This window comes from Crocodylus siamensis, chromosome 11 (genome assembly GCF_052110815.1).
Source record: "Crocodylus siamensis isolate JL-2025a chromosome 11, ASM5211081v1, whole genome shotgun sequence".
Classification (NCBI taxonomy): Eukaryota; Metazoa; Chordata; order Crocodylia; family Crocodylidae; genus Crocodylus; species Crocodylus siamensis.
The window spans coordinates 46,900,554-46,919,303 of record NC_143405.1 but is presented as its reverse complement, the minus strand read 5'-3'; the positions used below and the strand labels follow the sequence as shown (position 1 = coordinate 46,919,303).

The window sequence follows — 18,750 nt, the reverse complement described above, 5'->3', positions numbered from 1 at the left end:
TTCCACCTCCCTGCCACCCTAAAATGCCTACCTCCTCTGCAGCCTGCACACAGCGTACCTAAAACCCAAGCCAAAGGCTTGACATCTCCAAATGTGCCCCTTCTCCACATCCTGCTGCAGTCCATCTGGAATGAGGCCCTGGGCAATGCATCAGTTGGCCAGTTCTCTGTTGCTAGCTAGTCCCACTCAGAATTGGTCTCCAATGCTCTCCCCTCCCTGCTGGACTTTTGCACACCTTTATCAATCAGTTCATTTTACCATGGGACTTTCTTCCTTTTGTTTTGCTCCAAGGCTGAGAACAGAAAGGCAAACTGCTATCTAGAGATCTCCTTCAGCACTTTGACCATTACTCGAGCCTGGTCCCCAGCCTCTGCAGAGCTTGGTATTTCCTTTACCTTGCTTTCCACTAGGGAGATGAGAATCTGCTCCATGATGCTGCTGGTCGCTGGGACGTTGCTTTGTATGTGGCCAATCACCACGCCAATGGCCACCCGGGACAGCTCATAGCTCAGGTTTGTGTTTCTGCGCACCAGCTCAATTAGCTCAGCACCCATCGTCTTCGGCACTGATACAGCCAGGCTGTTGGGTTCTGGGGCCAAGGACTCCAGGGCAGTTGCCTTTTTCTCTTCAAGGGAAAGCGAGTTGAAGGCTTCTAAGCCTACTGGGGGAGCCGCAGTGGTTTTCTTGACCTGTGGATTCTTCTCCCCATCCACAGTGAGACACCTTTGAAGCCCTGCTTCAGTTGGAGGGGCCGGGGCAGCCCTCTTGGTCTGAGGAGATCTGGTTATACCATCCTTTCCTGAAGTCCCATGCTGTGTGTGGACAGAAGAGCCAAAATCCAAGCTGCGTGATATAGTAGTGTGGGCGCTCCTGCTGGGCACGGGTGGCGGGGTGTTGGCGGGACTGGAAGTGGCTGTTGGGAGACACATTTCCGAGGGAGTGGAACCAGTGTACAAGCTATCGAGGGAAGTGGAGCTCACAGAAGAGGCACCAGAAACTGACCCAGAGGTGATTTCCACAGCATCTGAAAAAGAAAGGCCTTAGCAACAGCATCAAAGAAAAAGGAAGAAACAAATTGCCACAGCCCAGTCCATTAAGAAGCTCATTGTGCATACTACCAAAGCAGTTTAACTCCTTTTCCTGGCTCACTTATCTCAAAGCAAAATTGTATTAGCTCTCTCTTGAGCATTCCAATGCAATCACCTCTTTAGCAAAGGGGAAAAATCCTATTCCACCAAGATGGATTTGCTTCAAAGAGCTCACAGCTTCACAGGGTGAAATAGCTCAAGGAGAAAGGAATCTTTTCCCCCTAATTTAGACAATAACTTTTTCCCCCCTACATACTGAGCATGATGGTTACTTCTGACATGGCTGAATACCAAGATCTGTAAGACTGCACCTTGTGGCAAGCATCTTCTTTCCCTCCTGCAGAACAGACCATGCTGTTGGTGTAGTGTCAAAAGCAAGAAAGAAGCACTAGAGCATTCGGCTGGCAGGCACCTGTGGTTTCTCCCTCTAAGCATTCTAGATGATTAACTTCTAATCCCCAAAGACATATTGCTGGCTGCCCTACCACTACACGATCACTCCCTATTGTTTATTTTGGGGTGTGCTGTCCATTTTAGATATGGCTAACTCCAGCCATGGTGCTTACGCCATTTCTCTAAAGAAACCAGCTCAAAATCTAATTGGCCTCCTTGTCAGGACATTTATTCCCCCATGAGCCACAATATTGACACAGCTTTGTCTTGCAATTTCTAAAAAAACAGGACTGCAGAAATGTATCCCACATCAGCCTCTCATAGCTCAGCAGGGAGACACAGTCATTCAGGCAGAGTGACAGAGCCCAATCACTCCCTCTCTGGACCCCAAATTAAGGGATTCACAATCTGTGGGAGGATGAAAGTCCCCCTTCAGGTTGACCTTGATTCCCAAGGCGAATTCACTTCAATTTTGTATGCTGCACCGGCATTCACATCACTGCTCGCTGTTCTTTGCTGGCTCACCTGTTTATCCACAGAAAATAAAAATCTCCTCAGGCAATGAGGATTATCCCCAGGCAAAGGGAGAGAGAACCTCTTATGTCACCAGGACATTGAAAAGCCTTTTCTACGCTTGTGCTGTGTGAGGCTTCAATAATCTTATTCTACAACCAAGTCCTATCACTAGTTGCACATCACTGGCTGAGAAGCACCCCCCGCCCCACCTTTTGAAACACAGAATACTGGGATCTTGAGCACCATTTGGTCTCAGGTCAAAGACAAGTAGGGTTGCATGAACTATACTATCTCCTAAAAAGCACTCCCCTATTTTCTACCTTCCTCCTCTGTCTAAAGATAATAGTCCACATGCTGTCTCCTAATGAATGGGGTAGTTTAAACTAATCACAACTGTGCAACCTCTCACTGCTGTAGTGTGGAATGGCACAGGCCAGGTGCCTGTCCCACGTTTCAATTACCTGCCCAGAATCAGTCAGCTCCATCCTATATCTCATGTAATCACTGAGGAGAACATGACTGAGGTTGGGTGGAGCTGGCTTTGGTCACAGAACAATTGTGGCAGGACAAGAGAAAACCATGGCAAGGCACCACCACACAACTAGTATCACAACAGAATGGCTTTCCTCATTCACATCCCAACTAAAAATAGCTCCTCAGACAGGTGTCAACTATATATTTATTTGTGTCAGCCCATTAGCACTTCTGCAGTCAGGACTGCAAGTTTTCACACCCACAATGGGGTCGGTCGGTCTGTCTGCAGGATGTACGCAGGTGATTTACAGCAAGGGACTGCAGGTGGCATGCTTCTGCCTTTTGGCTAGACAAGGGACTGGCTTTGCCAAACTCTAACCTGAGGAACAAAGAGCTGGGTGGACTGCCAGCAAAAAGCTCCAACTGAATGCAAGCCAGTTCCTCACTGCATTAATACAGAGCTCCCCCTGGCGACTGACCAGATTTATCGCATCCAAATGCAACAACATCCCCCCAGACACCCCAACTTATCATTCCACCTGGCCAAAACAATCTCAGTGGTATTTGTGCAAAAATACTGGAACACAAGGACCCCGGCCCACTGTGGCTGCAGGAGTCTTTCAAGGAAGCAAGCTGAGCAGAACGTTGCAAACGCTGCTTTTGCAAACCCTGCCTCCAGCCAACACTGAACTCCTGAGAAGTGTCTAACTCCTTTGGAGATGATGGGGAGAATAATCCATTGGTGCTGGACCAATACTGAATTACAGGGTAGGGAGAAAACACAGGTCCCCAACCCATGGGTGTTATATTTAAGAACCAGGAGGTAAATTGTCCCAGCTGCTGACAACACGGTTTCCCTCCCCTCCTGCCCAACATCCAAAAAGAGGGTGTCTGTCTCCTTACTTTTAATGGGCACTGCTGTCTGTGTGCTCTTGCGCTTTTCTGGTGGTGGTGGCGTGACGGGAGCAGCTCGGCGCGGCTGCGGTGGGATCTAGAAGGGAACGTTTTAGAGCAATCAAAGGAGGCTGACAATAAAGACATTCGGTGTTAGAAAGCCTTTCTTTGTGCACACGTGTAAATTTGTCCTTACGTCTCATCATTCCATAAAGATCCCTCAGGAGGACAGATATTAATAGGCAGCTTCCCGCAAGAACAAAGCCAAACTCCAAAACCCCCCCTCCCACTGACAGGAAAAGCAGCGGTTGTTTAATTGCTATGTTCAGCAGTGTGCAACATTTGTGTCTCACAGACCTGTCAAGCATTTACTCCTTTCTTATTCCAGATGCAATCCCACATGTTTGCCATGACTTTACACTGCTCTCAATAGCTCCACAGAGGCAGCAAACAGCACATATTTAGACACTCTTTTGGAGAGATCCATCGCATTAGCTACAAATACCCTTGAAGACAGACAAAGCCAAGGACTGAAGATATGCAAATTCCCACCCAGTTCATACTTTCACAGCAATTTCTATTTGGGCAGGGAGAAAGGCTAAGGCGAGAATTGTTGAGCAAACTTAAAGCCCAAGGCTTTTCCCTAACAAGAAGCTTCAACTAGAGTGCAGCACTAGACTCCCTACCAACAGCCCTTCCCCAACATAGCTGCTTCCCCGGAAATAATGGAAAAACAGCAAGGTCTCCAATGGCTAACACGCCAAGTCTCTGACCTCTACATGAAAGCAGGGACCCTTTTCATGCTTAAATATGCCTTTGCCACCTACAGTTTCGAGGAATGCAGTGGGCCACTGGGAAATCATGGTTCATGCTGAATATACTCAGCCAAGTTCAGTAGTTTTCTCCAGGAAGCAGATTTCACAAAATCTCCGAGATTTATATAAGCTGCCACTGACCTCCATCCAGCTTGGTCCCACAAGGCCTGATCTGGTTTGAAGCCAGCATCCCCCACGCTCACAAATAACATTTTAAAAAAATATGAGGTTTCTTTTATTCACCTCCTTGTTTCAGAGCCATTAGCTGTACCTACAGCCTTGAACAAGACATGTTAAGAATCTGAATGGTGTCCCAAATGGTATGACCGAGACCCAAAGGGAGTACCCCGCCTGGATCTACCATGCTCCATTGGTAGACCGTATTCTTAAAGAGTTGGTTTCTCCGGAGCTGGCCACTGCTATGCATCCTGCCAGGTTTGCTCCTGTTGGGAGGTCAAAGTTGCCTACCAAGAGGTGTTTCCTTTGTTCCCTGCCACCTGGGCACTGTGCACTTGGTCCTGTTTCCTTGGCAGGTTCAGCCACGATACTGACTGTACACTATGGACACGGTTCTGGGTACTTCAGAAATATCCTGTCTCATCTCAGAATGACACAGCAGTTCAGACTAAACTGGAAGCACCTGAGCTCTTTACATGGCAAGAGGGTTAGAAGTCCCCACGAGATACTCAACTGTGCAAATTGCTTTTTCCAGAGGTTTAGAGCCTGAATTTATTGACATCCAGGCAATACTGTGATGTACTCGTTATTGTTCTTCACCACCCAGCTCTTCTACTTCTATGGCAGGTCAGGTAAATGAATGCAAGAAATTGCTCCCACATATGGACCTTATGCTGGGGAATCAAGCTGAGCTCTGTGTTCACTTAATGCCTGAGCTCTTTGCTTATTCCCATCCCCACACAGACGTATTGTCAAAGTGCTATATAGAATCTGAAAGCTGAACTGGCCAGAATCCAGGAATGTACTTTCTTGCCCTTCAAGAATGATTAATCTTTGGCCCACAGAGACTGCACAGCTGTGAGAGTCGCAATAGAACGGAGGAGGTCTCTGCAAAGGGCTGGCAGAAGGCCCTCCCTGGCTCCGATAACTGCAGCTGTGCTAAAAAACAAACAAAGTCAGCCCTATCTTCACAGAACGTCAGGGAGCTAACTTTACAGGACACAAAGCCACTTGGCTCAGTGCACTCATGATTAGACAAACAGTGGGATTTAGCAGCCAGCTCTGGCTGGCTTATAACAGCATCCTCACACTATTTGGTACCCTACAGGGAATGGGCTCATTCCTGAATATTTCCATGGCTCCACGCACCCTTCCAAATTTGTCCCATATTTAGTTCTAATTATTATAGAAGTAATGGCTGTAAAATGTTACCAAGTACCACAGAACATAACCCATACACAGAGCTATGGACACCATATCCATATGGATACCCAGAGGGGCAACCAGAACTCTCTCCTGGACAGTGAAGGTACAATAAAACCATCAATCTCAGCAGAATCCAAACTGCTTCATCCAAAGAAATCTAGATTCCTCAGTTAAGATGCAGCTCTTTCAAATGGGATGGCAGTAGGTCCTCAAGCATGCAGAGCACTCCTCCGCCACCTCCCCACCCCCCACCCCTGCCTGGTAGAGCTGTGTGCAGCAGATGAGGTGCAAAGGTGCCTGGGAGGCAGCCCCTGCCTCAGCCACAAAAGCTTTGCTTTTCACCAATCAGTGGTATTGAGCAGACAGCACTGAGTCTCTCTGAAACTGACAATCTTTAGCAAAACTGTCAAGAATCAGATGGATTTCACTTAGCAAAACTGTGGGCAACAACTCAAAAAGATCCAAATGTCCAGGCAAGGGCTAGACAGAGATTTTTTTTTTTTTTTTAATATATTTTGTGTTCCAGGTCAAAAATCAGCCAAATCGCACCGATTGAGCAGGCAGAACTCAATCGGATCTAAACACTATGCATGGTGCTACAACTGGAGAGCATCCTCCAAGCCCAGCCTCTCACCCTGGGACTTCAGATACTCTCAAATTCATTGGCAGGCATCCTACATACAGGCTCAAGCCAGGAGGTCTTGGGATTTGGATGCCCCAGAAACTACAGGCAAGCATCTTTCAGATACTTCTTACACTCAGTCTTAGCCCACAAGGGGCCAACTGCTTTCCCCAGCCCTCGCTAAAGTCCAGAGTTGACTGGAGATAGCATGAGACAGGCAAGAGGCTTTAAAGTTTGGGTCATTTTCAGAAACGAGTGAGAAGGAGCTGTGCAAGGCATGGGCTATCCCGAGACTTGCACAAGACTGAACCTTCAACCAGGTCCAAGAGCAGGTTTCAATCACCTTCCTCTTCACAGCACTGGTGTCAGGGCTGAGCTGAGGCCTGGAAAGGGGAGAGGCTCAAAAAACAAAAACAAGTCAGCATTGCTCCAGGACTGTCTTGGGTAGAAAGAAAGAATGCCCAACCCACTTGATCTCTTGGTGGCCAGCCTAAAGGAAGAAATAAAGCTGGTGCCCGCTCACAGAACTAAAGCAGCACTGCTGTTATTGGCTTGCTCAGCTCTCCTGCTCCTGTTTAATCCAGATGTTGCTGGGATGGACTCTATGGTCTACAGAAAAGCCTCTAAGAGCAGGAGCACAATAAGCTTATCCCCAGGTAAGCAGCCTACCAAGCATGCAGAGATGCAGCAGGTTTTATAGCTTTTGAGATTCCAAGCCTCCTCTTTAGCATTGGTTATACAAATGCTCTGAATCTTCCCCCTCATGCCACTCTAAACTGACAAATTACATAAGTGTCCAGCTTGGATTTCTCCCACCACACATTCTGTTCAGCTCAGCCCTTGAGAAGCAGGGAAGCAAAGTCTGAGTGCAAGTCACCAAATAGCTCAAAGGTTACCAGGGCAAACAGTAAGACATAAGCAGCATACCCAAGTGGTCAAAGGCATCTCCCTTCAAGCATCTACTCCTCTCAATGTAATAGGTCTTTTTTTAGGCTGCTTCAGAAAGTGATTGCCTTAAGAATGAACTAGGGCAGCCTCTGCTTTTAGCAGGGGACACAGGGTGCTTCTGTTGCACTTTAGCATTTCAGGAACATCCCCATCCAGCAGTGACAGTCGAATTAGTCTGGTCAAGGGGCAAGCACAGGTCTTACAAAGGCAACAACTCGGAGTGGGCTCAGAGACCCAGTGTAGGAGGGAGCTGGGCCTTCTTATTAAAATCAAGGACTTCAGTTTCCTCCAAATCTTCATTGCAACTAGGTAAGCACAGCCTTATAAAGAAAGATGGGGATTGAACATTGCAGAGGGTTTTGTCTCCATCTCATTTTGCTCTAACGCACCTGGCTTTCCCCTCCAGAAACCTTTAGAAGTAGGTTGGGTTTGTTGCCTAGAGGAGAGTAGGAATAGAAGGGAGTTGTATGGATGCCTATATTCTATTTCACTCACCAGCCTCTTTTCTATCTGAGTAGACTTCAGGTTCCCTTGTAAGTCCGTAACAAGCTCCACCTACCATTGGTGACAGATACTGCTGTAATCTAGGTAAGCAGGTCACCTCTCCAGCTTCCTCATCGAGAACAAGTAGCTCTGAGTTCAGGTGCCTAGTCAGGTTCTCTTACATGGAACAAGTTTGTCCCCACAGCAAACAAAGCACACAACAAAATAAGAAAGTATGCAAGTAACAAAACCAAAACTTGTGGTCATTCCTCAGACCTAGAAAGGGGCACCCCAGGCTCTGTGCTACTCCCTCAGCATGCCAGCCTCCTCTCTCCCTGTAGCTCCACCTTCATTCACTGGTCACCAGCTGCAGCTGGTTCCCAGCCAACCAGACTCTTAACTGCTGACTACCTGCAGCTGGGTCCAGCTCCCTGAAGGTTAAGCACCTCCTTACTTTCTGACTCCAAGCCATCACCCTGAATAGATGGGGCAAACCTATACTACCAGCACAGCTGTGGGAGGGGATATTCACTGCACTTACATCTTGGCTTCATCTCCAACCTCCCAGGAGCACCCTTACAATGTAACTGGTTAGACCCTGAACAAGGGCTGTAAAGACTACTTTGGCCTTCCTCTCTGAAGACTTGTTGATGCCCTACAGTAACCCTGAAACATGCTCTGTTTAAAAAGAATTCTGCTTGTAAGTCATACTTCCTGTGTTTCCCCTCAGATTCATCATTACTAGAGACATACGCACGAACACAGGGTCTTTACACTTTACAGCTTCAGCAGAGGAACAAGCAGCTGAAGCTGTTGAATTTCTAGGGGAACATGAACCTAGTTTTGTGCAGATTTCACAAGAAAGAAACAAAAGCAGAGAAAAAAAGTTTGACATAAGCAGAACTGTCTCCAAATATGATATTTTTCAAAGTATTCCCTGAGTAGTCAGCAGCTCTTTAAAAAGGTGTCAAGAAAAAGACAGTAGCATAAACTAGACCAGAGCTGGTGCATTTACATAAAATCCTCTGGGAATCCAAAGTGCTTCACAGATTTAAACAATACACAGGGATTGTATCAGCCACCCTGGGATAGGACAAGGCAGCTGTTTAGCAGCACACAATGAATCCACACAACAGTTCAAGGCAAGAAGCAGAAAAATCATTCTTCAGTTTTAGTTGAATACGGAGGCAGTTTTCCTGTGCCACACAACAGCAGGAGGAATTCTGGAAGCAGGCACATAGGAGATGCTAATGCTGATGTTACCTGGTAAAGACTTTCCTCATTCTCTTGGAGCTCGGTGTTAGGAAGGCTGTGGTGTCGCTCATATCCTGTCCGGCACACCCCATTGGGCTGCCGTGCCATATCTAAATGGTGATCACTAGAGGACGGGGTCATAGTCATGCCCTGACTGGCTGGCGAGTGGCCTTTGCGGGATACAGTCTCCTTTCGATGGTGGATCAACTTCCTGGCAGATGGAACAGGAACAGCAACATTAGGGATGCAGAGGGAGACAGGAAGTCACTATTCTAGGTTACAATGCTCTAAATTTAGGTACTGGACAGTACCTACAATGGCTCTCTGCCTAGAGAAACTACTTACTAATGGTGGAACAAGTCCATTTCCATAAGAGCTTCCTCAGAGGGGAAGAAAAAGTCATCACAAAAAGCAGAGTTCACAGAAAGGAGAGCACTTCAAAGAACTAAGGTTTAAACATCATGTTATGTGCTTCAGAACTCTGGCGCCTCTGCCTTGCATCAAACAGCGATGAACACAAAATGGATGTGCCTCAATCTACAAAACCCACATCTCATAAAAAGCATTTGTCAATGGTGCATTACAAGGATGCCCTCTCCTCTGACTTTCATACCTCCAGCATCCAGCTGACCACCCAAAATGGTTTAAGTTGGCAGAGGCAATGGGTAAAAGATTTCTTAGGGTGATATCTTTTATTGAACCAACTATGTACAGTTGCGACAATTAGACAAGCTTTCAAGTGAAAGACATTTTTTTCCCAGGTCTCCGATCACAGGGAACCAGACACAGCATAGTGGAAAACAGCAGAGGAGAGGGTGAGAGAAATTCTCAGGGGTAGCAGACCTCAGATAATTATCAGTGAAGCAGTAAAAGGGGAAAGACTCAGTGCTCCATGCCCCCCTCCCCTACGCAACCAAGCCATAAAAAAGCAACGAGTTCTGGATACCAACAAGTGAGACAGATGATATTTGTTAAGTGTGCTTCATTCTCCCATATCTTTTTCCCCAATAAGAAAATTGCATGCATAAAAGATCTGTTTGGTTTTTGTGAGGGTGGTGTGGGGATGGATTCAGTTCCATGGGGCTCTAATGGAGCAAGTTTCCCAGGAGGTCGCTCTCAAGAGACAACCACTCCAAACTGTAGACATACTTGTCAACGTATATACACCCCAATATGAAGAAGTTAGTCTCTTTTGCACCTGGAGCCTTACACACAACTCAGCCTTCCCAACGAGAGGAGCAGCCAACCCCGAGTTGTGTGTAAAATTCAGAGGCACCTACCATTCAGTGCCCTTCTATTCTAGGGCAGGAGATTTACAAACCATTCCACTATCTGCAGTTTCCCCATAGCAGATGCATTGCATAAATTCAGTCCTGAAACTGCTCTGTACCACTGTTATGACACTGTATGAGCTGGCCTTTAAGATGCATCTTAAGTGGTTCACTGCCTGGGCCTCGACTGCAGCCTCACAGGGTAAAAAGACCAAGCTGCAATCAGGAAATGAGGACTCCCCAGTTGGAGAGAAGCACAGCTAAATATCACCCAAATGAAGCATAAAGATCCTTCCACTACCTCACTCATCAGGCAAGACTGACTCCTTCTGGTTCATTTGTCTAACCAGGTGCAGCTTTAACGAGAAAGGCCAAGTGACCTGGGAGTCCAGGCAGGAGGGAGGGCACAGATCTGCACTTGATAGATAGGAAATGCGAACAGCCAAAAAGCAAGAGATCTCCCCTGGCTTGAGCAACAAGAAGGACAGAGCATCTCCTCTTTACCCACCTGCAGAAGGAGCTAGCAAGGAACCTTGGATATGAGGCAACACCCCAATTCACTGAGGTAAGTTTAGATTGGCAAACAGTTGTCCAGGGAGTTGGAGCTGTTCTGCAATGGGGGCCTATGGCTGGTGACTGGGAGAAGGGGATGTAAGAGTAGGCTGGGGGCTCACCTGCTCACCTGGCTCCATTTCCTGAGGAATGGAGGGATAGCCCTCAGCACACCAGAGCTTTCTTTGCAGTGCTGGGGCCCTAATTGGCAGCTGCCAGTCCAGCAATCCCTTCTTAACCACAGCCTATACAGGAGCAACCAAATTCATGTTGTGCCTGTAGTGCTAAAGTCATGTCCCCCACCTCCTCCAGACCAACATAGCCCACTGCTTCCCCCATCTGCCCCAGCTATCTGCTATACTTACTGGAGGACATCCCTCTGCTCCAAGTTGTACTTGCCCCCATTCTTCATAGCTGCATTGTGTATAGCCTCAATGGCTCGATCAATAGACTGCAGAACCACATCTTGTTCCAGTACCTGCAGGACACAGTGTGGTGATACATATTACCATGCCACTTCATTTTCAGATGCTTTCGATTTGCAATTTACAGCAGGTGATAAAAGTAAGACAACAGAGACATCCGACAACCAATGGAAAAAAAGAATGAAGGTTTTAAGTGTTCACTCAGGTCTACAGCTTGTCTGCACTGTCCCAAGCTATTCTTTATTCATTAAAATTAAGTCTTTCTCTCACAATTTTGAAAAACCACCAAGTTGTATATAACTTGGTAGTTTCTCAAACAGATCGCTTTAAAAAGAAAAAAGGAGACAATGTACTCAAAATAGCTTGTGTCTTTTCAAGATTCATCATCAAGAAAAAAAAAAAAATGTTTGGAAGAACCAGCGAGTACATTAGAGCTCCCTACACCAGCCTCTGGGTCTGGAAATTTCAACATTTTGTTGCAAGACGCATCATACAATGTCACCTTCAGATCAAATCACATTGTAATAAGGAGCTTCTGAGCTTCTACTGCAAAACCTGCTTTGTTCCAGGCTTCATTCCTCCTGCTGCCCTCACCCAGCTCCAGAGTAACACACAGAGCAAGGCTCTGGAGACCATGCCAAAATTGGAAGGCCCTTGTGTGGCAACTGGCTACAGTGTTTGCATGTTTGCTTACTTGCTTGTTAGTTTTGTATTACTTTTGGTGCTTGAAGCAGGTTTTCCAATCTCCCTCCCCCGCCAGCCCTCCTGGTATTGCTTGCCCTTGGAATTACAAGCCTACCTAACAGCCAGTTTAAAACATTTTTTGAAGAAACTAACACTAGCTTTTCAAGATGCTAAGCACCAAACTTCATCCAGTTCATCCTCACGGGGTGCATCTACACAAAGACACTGACTGTGTGGTAGCTGAATAATACTGCGCATGTCACAGCATCAACAGTATTAATATGTTACTGCGCAGTATTATTAGACTACTGCACAGTTGCATCACTTAAGAAGTGTTTGCCAGCATTACTGCACATTTATTTTATACTTGATTATACCAGCACTGAATAAATGTGCGTCTTGTCTAGGCACACCCACAGTGGCCAAAACCTCACACAGCTGAAGCACTTTTCTCAGCCCAAAATTATACCTCAGCCTTCCTTAGACATGTCGTGGTACTTCCATTTTAAGTGCTTTTGCATCAAGCCCCATCTACACAGCTTTCAAATCCTAGGTCAGATTCCCCCACCTACAGTAGGAGATACTAACCTTAGGCCCCTGACAGATATGCAAGTAAAGATGGGATGGGATCTGATGTGTGATTCCCCACAATCAAGCTTCCTGCCATTCCACATGTGCATAGCCAGAGGTGCGATTGTGGGATCCTCATCACACCTTATTGCCAGTGCAGGGGGAACCTAGGATCACAATCCAAACTCTCCCTGCGGCATCAAGTAGCAAACTCCTGAGGCTGTAAGCTTCATCAGCTTACAAGACTCCTAGCCACAGGGATGCACCCTGAGGGTGGGAGTCCCAGCGCAGCCACATGTACTATTAACAGCACAATAAGAACCAGCACAAAAGTTATTACACGTTTTTTGTGTGAAATAACTTAGTGGTTTATTCCTAGATTTATCACATCATGGACTTCTGTTAACAAGCAATTGGTTAACAACTTAGGATGTGATTAACTGGTTAATCAAGTCTTAAGTATAACACATGCCAGGGGCCTTAGCTTCACAAGATGAGCTGCACACCAGCCAGAAGGCCTGTACAAGAAGGGCTGAGGTAGATGGCAGCAAAAAAAAACACAGGGAAAGTTTGAGTTTACTCCTGTATTTGTGCCAGTAAACAAAGCTTCTGAGAGTACGTATTCAACGCCTTCTGAAGATCTAAGTGCTTTAGCAATGATAGAGCTCGTGTTTCCATACAGCCAAGCCCAGGTCTAGGACAGACCTTGCACTGGCAAGTCATCTGTCCAAGATCACATCGTGTCACCAGCAGAATTATGAACGGTGCCCAGGAGCCCCAACTGCCAATTTGCTCTGCTGACCATTAAACACCACTGTGCTCTCAGTTCCATGCAAATGGCGGTTGCAGGGGTCTGGAGTCAGGCACTGGCTGCATCTGCCTAAATGCTGAAGGTCTTCATCTTTTTTTGCTTTGTCCCTTCCCTGCATGGTAGCAACCATTTATCTGGCCACAGAACACTTGGAAGCTCATCAAAGATGCACCTTAATTGGCCGTGGGGGTTACTGCCATGCAGCATACGGCAACCCCCTCCCCACAGGGGCCGAACACACTGCCTCCACAGCCCTGCTGTGCAGTTTTCTGATAACACGCTATGTATTATTTATACACCAATTAATTACTACGCCAAACGTGTATTTGCAGCAACCTGCAGACAACACTGAAAAACTCCACAACAAGGCAGTGAATCAAAGTCCATCTCTGAAAGACACAGCTTTTTTCAAATAGAAGAAATTTAGTTTTCTTGGAAGACAAGAGATAAGGAAAAAACAGTGGGGGTGGGATTCAAATTCTGTTCATATAAAACCATCAAATCCCTAGAATAGCAGGTTGCGGGCTGAACCACCACTCAGCACAGAAAGCAACTCAGGAAGGAGCCTTCGAAACAGCTCCGTTTCCATCTATAATGAAAGATCTAATTATGACACCAAAGCAGGGCTCACTGAAATCTACTTAAAAGGAGCACTGGGGAGGGAAGGCATTTCAGAGAATGCATTTTATTTTCTGAGAAGATGGGGTGGAGAGGAGATCAAGGCATTTCCTCCATGGAAAGGAAAGAAGAAACAGTAAAGAAATCATCAGTGCCTCCTTCCAAGTGACTGGGTCAGGTCCTTGGAAAGCTACAAACAGCCCCCCTTCCTCATGTTTTAGGCCCTCCGCTTGTAAAGCCCCCAAACTGCTTCTAAACATCCTACCATTTGAAAGATTTACGCAACTCTTGCCAAAGCCCTACAACTCTACCAGAGGGGTCCAAGAGCCTAATGCAGGCATGGGCAATTATCTCAGTTGGAGAGCAACTTGATGAGTTTTGGTGAACTGTCAAGGGCCACAAGGGTAGCCCACCCCCCAGTCACCATCTTTGGACCAAAAGTCCCATCCCTAACCTCTGACTTTTGCCACTGGAAGTCCCTCCCCTTGCCCCTGGATATACTCCTTGGTGGGGGGCAGAGTGGGGAGGATCATCTTGGAAGTCATATATTAAAAGTCAAACTTCTACTGTAACATTTTTATTTTAATTAAAAAATTTTTTTTACCATGATTTGTGCTTGTGCAGTGTATATAGAGATTATTGCATAATACTGCAAAAATAAGAAGTCTTGCTCTCATATACTGTGTGAGGAAGTGTGTGGGATGTGGTTGGGGGGGGTATAAGGACTGTTGGGGGCGTGTATATTTGGAGGGTTGTGGGGTAGGAGGAATGGGGAACCCCCACACTCCCTCCCCTCCCACCCCCACAAATGGCACACAGCCCCTGCTGCTGGTGGCAGCAGCAGCCTCTCGAAGTGCTCATGGCCATCACAAGCACTGCCACCCACCCGGCGGTGCATGGCTCCAGCCAGTTCTGGGACCTGAACATGGTGGCAAGGAGCAAAGCCAGGCCAGTCTGCCTCTATCACGCAGGGCTCCCTGTAGCATACATGCAGCTCCCAGCACTTGCATGCCACTGGGAGAAGCCCTGTGTGATGGAGCCAGCTGCCTTCCCCGCTCTGCTGCCACATGCAGCTGCTAGGACTCTGTCAGGAAGAAGGGGGCAAGGCCACCTGCCATTTCCAGTGGAGGCTCAAACCACACATAGCAGCAGGAAAGGCAGCCGGCTCCATTACACAGGGCTTCCCCCATCGGCGCACAAGTGCCAGAAGCTGCACATGCCCTACGGGGAGCCCCATGCAATAGTGGTGGGCTGGCCTGACTCCATTCCTTGGTGCCATGTGCAGCTCCAGCACTGGCTGGAGCTGTGTGCTGCTAGGCCATGTCACCTGCACAAGCCACAAATACCCTGAGCACCCACTGCCTGCTGCTGCTGACAGAGGCTGTGGCATGGGGGGGAAGAGATTGTGAGAGAGTCCCCACCTCCCCACCCCACCCAAGCTTTGCACTCCTGTCACCCACCCCCCAGGATGTGGGCTCCAGGCTCCTGCCAGCCCCAGCCCTCACCCCACCCCCACTGCTGCTTCCCTGCCTGCTGCCTGGAGCAAACGCTTCAGCAGGGGCAGAAGGAGCCACTGGAGGCTGGGGAAGTCAAGCTGGTCTCCCAGCAGCTGCAGCAGCATGCCTGCTGCGTGTGCTGGCTGGGTTGGGCCCTTCTGCACAAAGGGTGGGAGTAAGGCATGTGGACTGCACAGGGTACAATTGGTGGGCACCTACAGGCCAGGTGAAGATTGCCAGGAGAGCCAGATCCAGCCCACGGGCCATATTTTGCCTACCCCTGGCCTAATAACATGCTCTCTGCAGTTCATGAAGCTTCACACAAAACTGTCCACCAAAAAGTTTTGAGGCCTTTCATGAAGTGCATCCCTCCCTAACCCTTGGTGCTTTACTCAAGCTGGGAGCTCTCCAAGGGAGGGACCATGCCCTTTTCTGTCTGCACCAATCCCTGCCTTCATTTTCCCCATCTGGTTCATCCTCTCTTTGCGTAACCTATTCCAAAACAGTTGCACAGAATAATACACATGGACTTTATGTGACATCTGTGCTCTCTCACATGATTCACTCTGCTTATCCGATATAGCCCTTTGTCTGGCTGCTCTGTTTAAACTGGAAGCTTTTCAGAGCTAGGAGCTGACTCTTAGAGCAAAGATGCACAAAAAAATTACCGTGAGGCAAGAGAGGGTAGTGCTGTGTCATGGTAAGACCTCTGTGCACCCTTACACCACCACTAATAAAGACAGGTAACCATGGTAGCTTGGCCCTAAGTGAAGGAGACCAAGAAAACTAACCTGTGGCATCATCTACCTGGGGGCAAGCGTGTGCTCACAGGCAAGTATCATGGAGATTCACTCTGTGAATCCCTGACCTCTTACTTCACAGTAAGTTGTGCTTGTGTGTGCCCACTCTATGCTTTTACAGATATCAGCACAAAAGGGGCCATTAGTCTCAGCTGGCCCCAGCATAATACACTTGATAATTTATGAGGCAAGCACCATACACATGATTGTTTAAGACTAGCCAGGAATGGCTGATTTGCACATTTCCTGAGGTTAATCAAACTGACACTGAAAGGCAAGGCTCCATTTAGAGAGAACAAGACCAAAATCTGTGCATTCAAAGGCCTGCACATTCTGCAAGGATAGAATTCATAGTTAGATTTGCCAAGCGTCTTATCTGTCCTTTCTTTTTGCACTGCAATTTAGACAGCAGGCAACTCACAGAACATTCAGAGCAACGTGTGTACTTAAAGATCAAATCTGCTGTCATTTGCTCTTGGCCTTCTCTGCTGTATTTAAATAGTTGCTGAACATAGTAGCTGTTGCTCTAGAATAGTGGTCTCCAAAGTGAGGTGCGCAAGACGATCCACTGGGTTGCAGGAAGAAAATATTAGAACTTCTATTTATATTTATTTTATCTTTATCTCATCCTTTTTTAATTTCTATTTTTTGTGTTTTGTAATGTACATAATATATTAGTACATGTATATAATTTATACTACTGTACATGTATATAATTTATAAATAAATATACATATATTGGGGGTACGTGCTCAAAAATTTTTTACTGATAGGGGTGCGTGATCAAAAAAGTTTGGAGACGACTGCTCTAGAAGACAACCGCCAGCCTACAGCCACTACTGTACAGATGATTTACCAGATTGCAAGGCAGAGCTCATGGATAGCACTGTTACCCTGTTCATCTATTTATAGCTCAAGCTAGCAATGGACAACTCTTCCACCTTTTTGCAGTGGGCAATACAGATGTTTACCTAGCAGATGGGGGAGTCCTTGAATTTACAAGTCTGGGTCTCAGAGCCAAGGGAGTAGAGAGTGGTGCTTTTGCAGGTATATGGCTAGACCATTATGCCCCCTGCTCACATCCCCAAGCAGGAATGCTTCATTACAAGTTAATCTATACATTCATGTACACCTCTGAGGATAAAAGAAGGTCTAGCCCTATCCATTGTTTAGTTTCTATTGCAAAGCTATGTGATACTGAAATAGTGGGACAGGAGGGTAAATGGGGGTATGTGGAGATGCAGTGTCAGCAGATGGAAAAAGGCAAGACGAACACAAAATTGAACTACTCCAGTTAGGCAGGCAACAGTGTGCCCAACAACTGATGGAGCCCTGCACACACCTGAAAGACTAAATGGAATTAAAAACACCCAACACCAGGTATTAGCTGCACATACAAAACCCTGCTGTGCAGGCAGGCAAAGGCAATGCTTTCCCAACAGGAAATGAAGTTTAGTGGGGAGAAAAAAGAAAGGCCGACTACAGTAAGCATGAGCTAAATTCCCTAATACACCCTCACACGGGGAAAGTGCATGCAAGGACTCTGGCAGAGCACATGCATGTTCCCTATTTGGGCACCCACTAGCAGTTTCAGTACAGGGTGCTGGCTCATGAGTGGGACTCCCAGCTTTACAACTAAATCATCATAATGCAGGCTGTGGTCCAAAGGAAAAAGAAATCAATAAGGCACTTTCTTTTACTTAACGCGGATGGAATCAGACTGAGATTTTAGTGCAGTATTGATTGAGACCTTATCCAAAGAAGGCATTTATACAGATTTCCTTTCCAAACGAAAGCAGTAATAGGAAAGAGATTAATTGCAAGCTTCTGGTCTAATCAGTTAAAAGACACTGCATTAGAGAGATGCAGTGCCCCATGACTGGCTTGGCAAGACAGGGCAGCCACTAAGAGACACAGGAAGAAGCACTTAACCTCTGTGTACTTGCTGGGCGGGCCACTGCAATACAACAGATAAGGAGTGACCTCCAATATGCTCCATCTTGTAAAATAGGGCGTCTCACTCACAAGCAGAATCCTTTACCAAGGCAAAATTCATTTCATGAGCTAGTTGCATTTAAAGGGGGCACTTGGATATTACAGCAAATATTGGCATTTTCTTCTTCACAGGGTGGAAAGCAAATTACAGAAGTGTCAGTAAAAGTGGTCTCCACTGCTCTGCCCACAGAACAACAAACAGGAAGCTTCTCCTGAGAGCAGGTCTGCAGGCTTCCCTCTCTCCTCACCCTCACCACAAGAAAGCAAATGCTCTGGTAAGGAATGAGGGGCCAGTAGGGATTTAGGCTCCATATTCTGCACCTCTGGACACCTAGCAGTGTCATGCTTCAGTCCAACAAGAGGAAGAGGAAGACATCCTACTTGCTTCCAAAGGAATAGAGACAGAAGTCACTACAGAGTTCATTTCTGACATCTTGGGCAACATTCATCCCAAGACATTTGTCCTAAAAAATACTGAGACCCTCCTGAAGTACTGAGTTGCTGAAGTACCAAAAAAATAAAAAAATAAAAAAAAAAAATCGAGAATTAGTTTGTGCTCCTGTCAGAGGTGGGGAACTCAGTAGGCTGAAAGTCTTGGCATTTCTCAGAGAACCTCGATCTACACACTGCTCTGCTATTATCACCTTTTTCTTCAACA

General features: G+C 46.8%; 1 protein-coding gene across 7 annotated transcripts in view; it reads right to left on the bottom strand.

Moving 5' to 3' along the window:
• The window catches only part of NCKIPSD (NCK interacting protein with SH3 domain), a 91,224-nt gene that overhangs the window by 33,576 nt on the left and 38,898 nt on the right, over window positions 1–18,750 (bottom strand). For 3 of the 7 annotated variants that reach the window (XM_090021744.1, XM_090021740.1, XM_090021742.1), the window contains exons 2-5: window positions 11,059–11,171; window positions 8,880–9,081; window positions 3,375–3,462; window positions 396–1,039 (exon numbers count right to left, since the gene is read on the bottom strand). In XM_090021744.1, the coding sequence (XP_089877870.1) occupies window positions 396–1,039; window positions 3,375–3,462; window positions 8,880–9,081; window positions 11,059–11,171 (1,047 nt within the window). The remainder of the gene's footprint in view (window positions 1–395; window positions 1,040–3,374; window positions 3,463–8,879; window positions 9,082–11,058; window positions 11,172–18,750) is intronic. The other 4 variants (XM_090021741.1, XM_090021743.1, XM_090021745.1 and 1 more) reach the window with 3 other exon arrangements.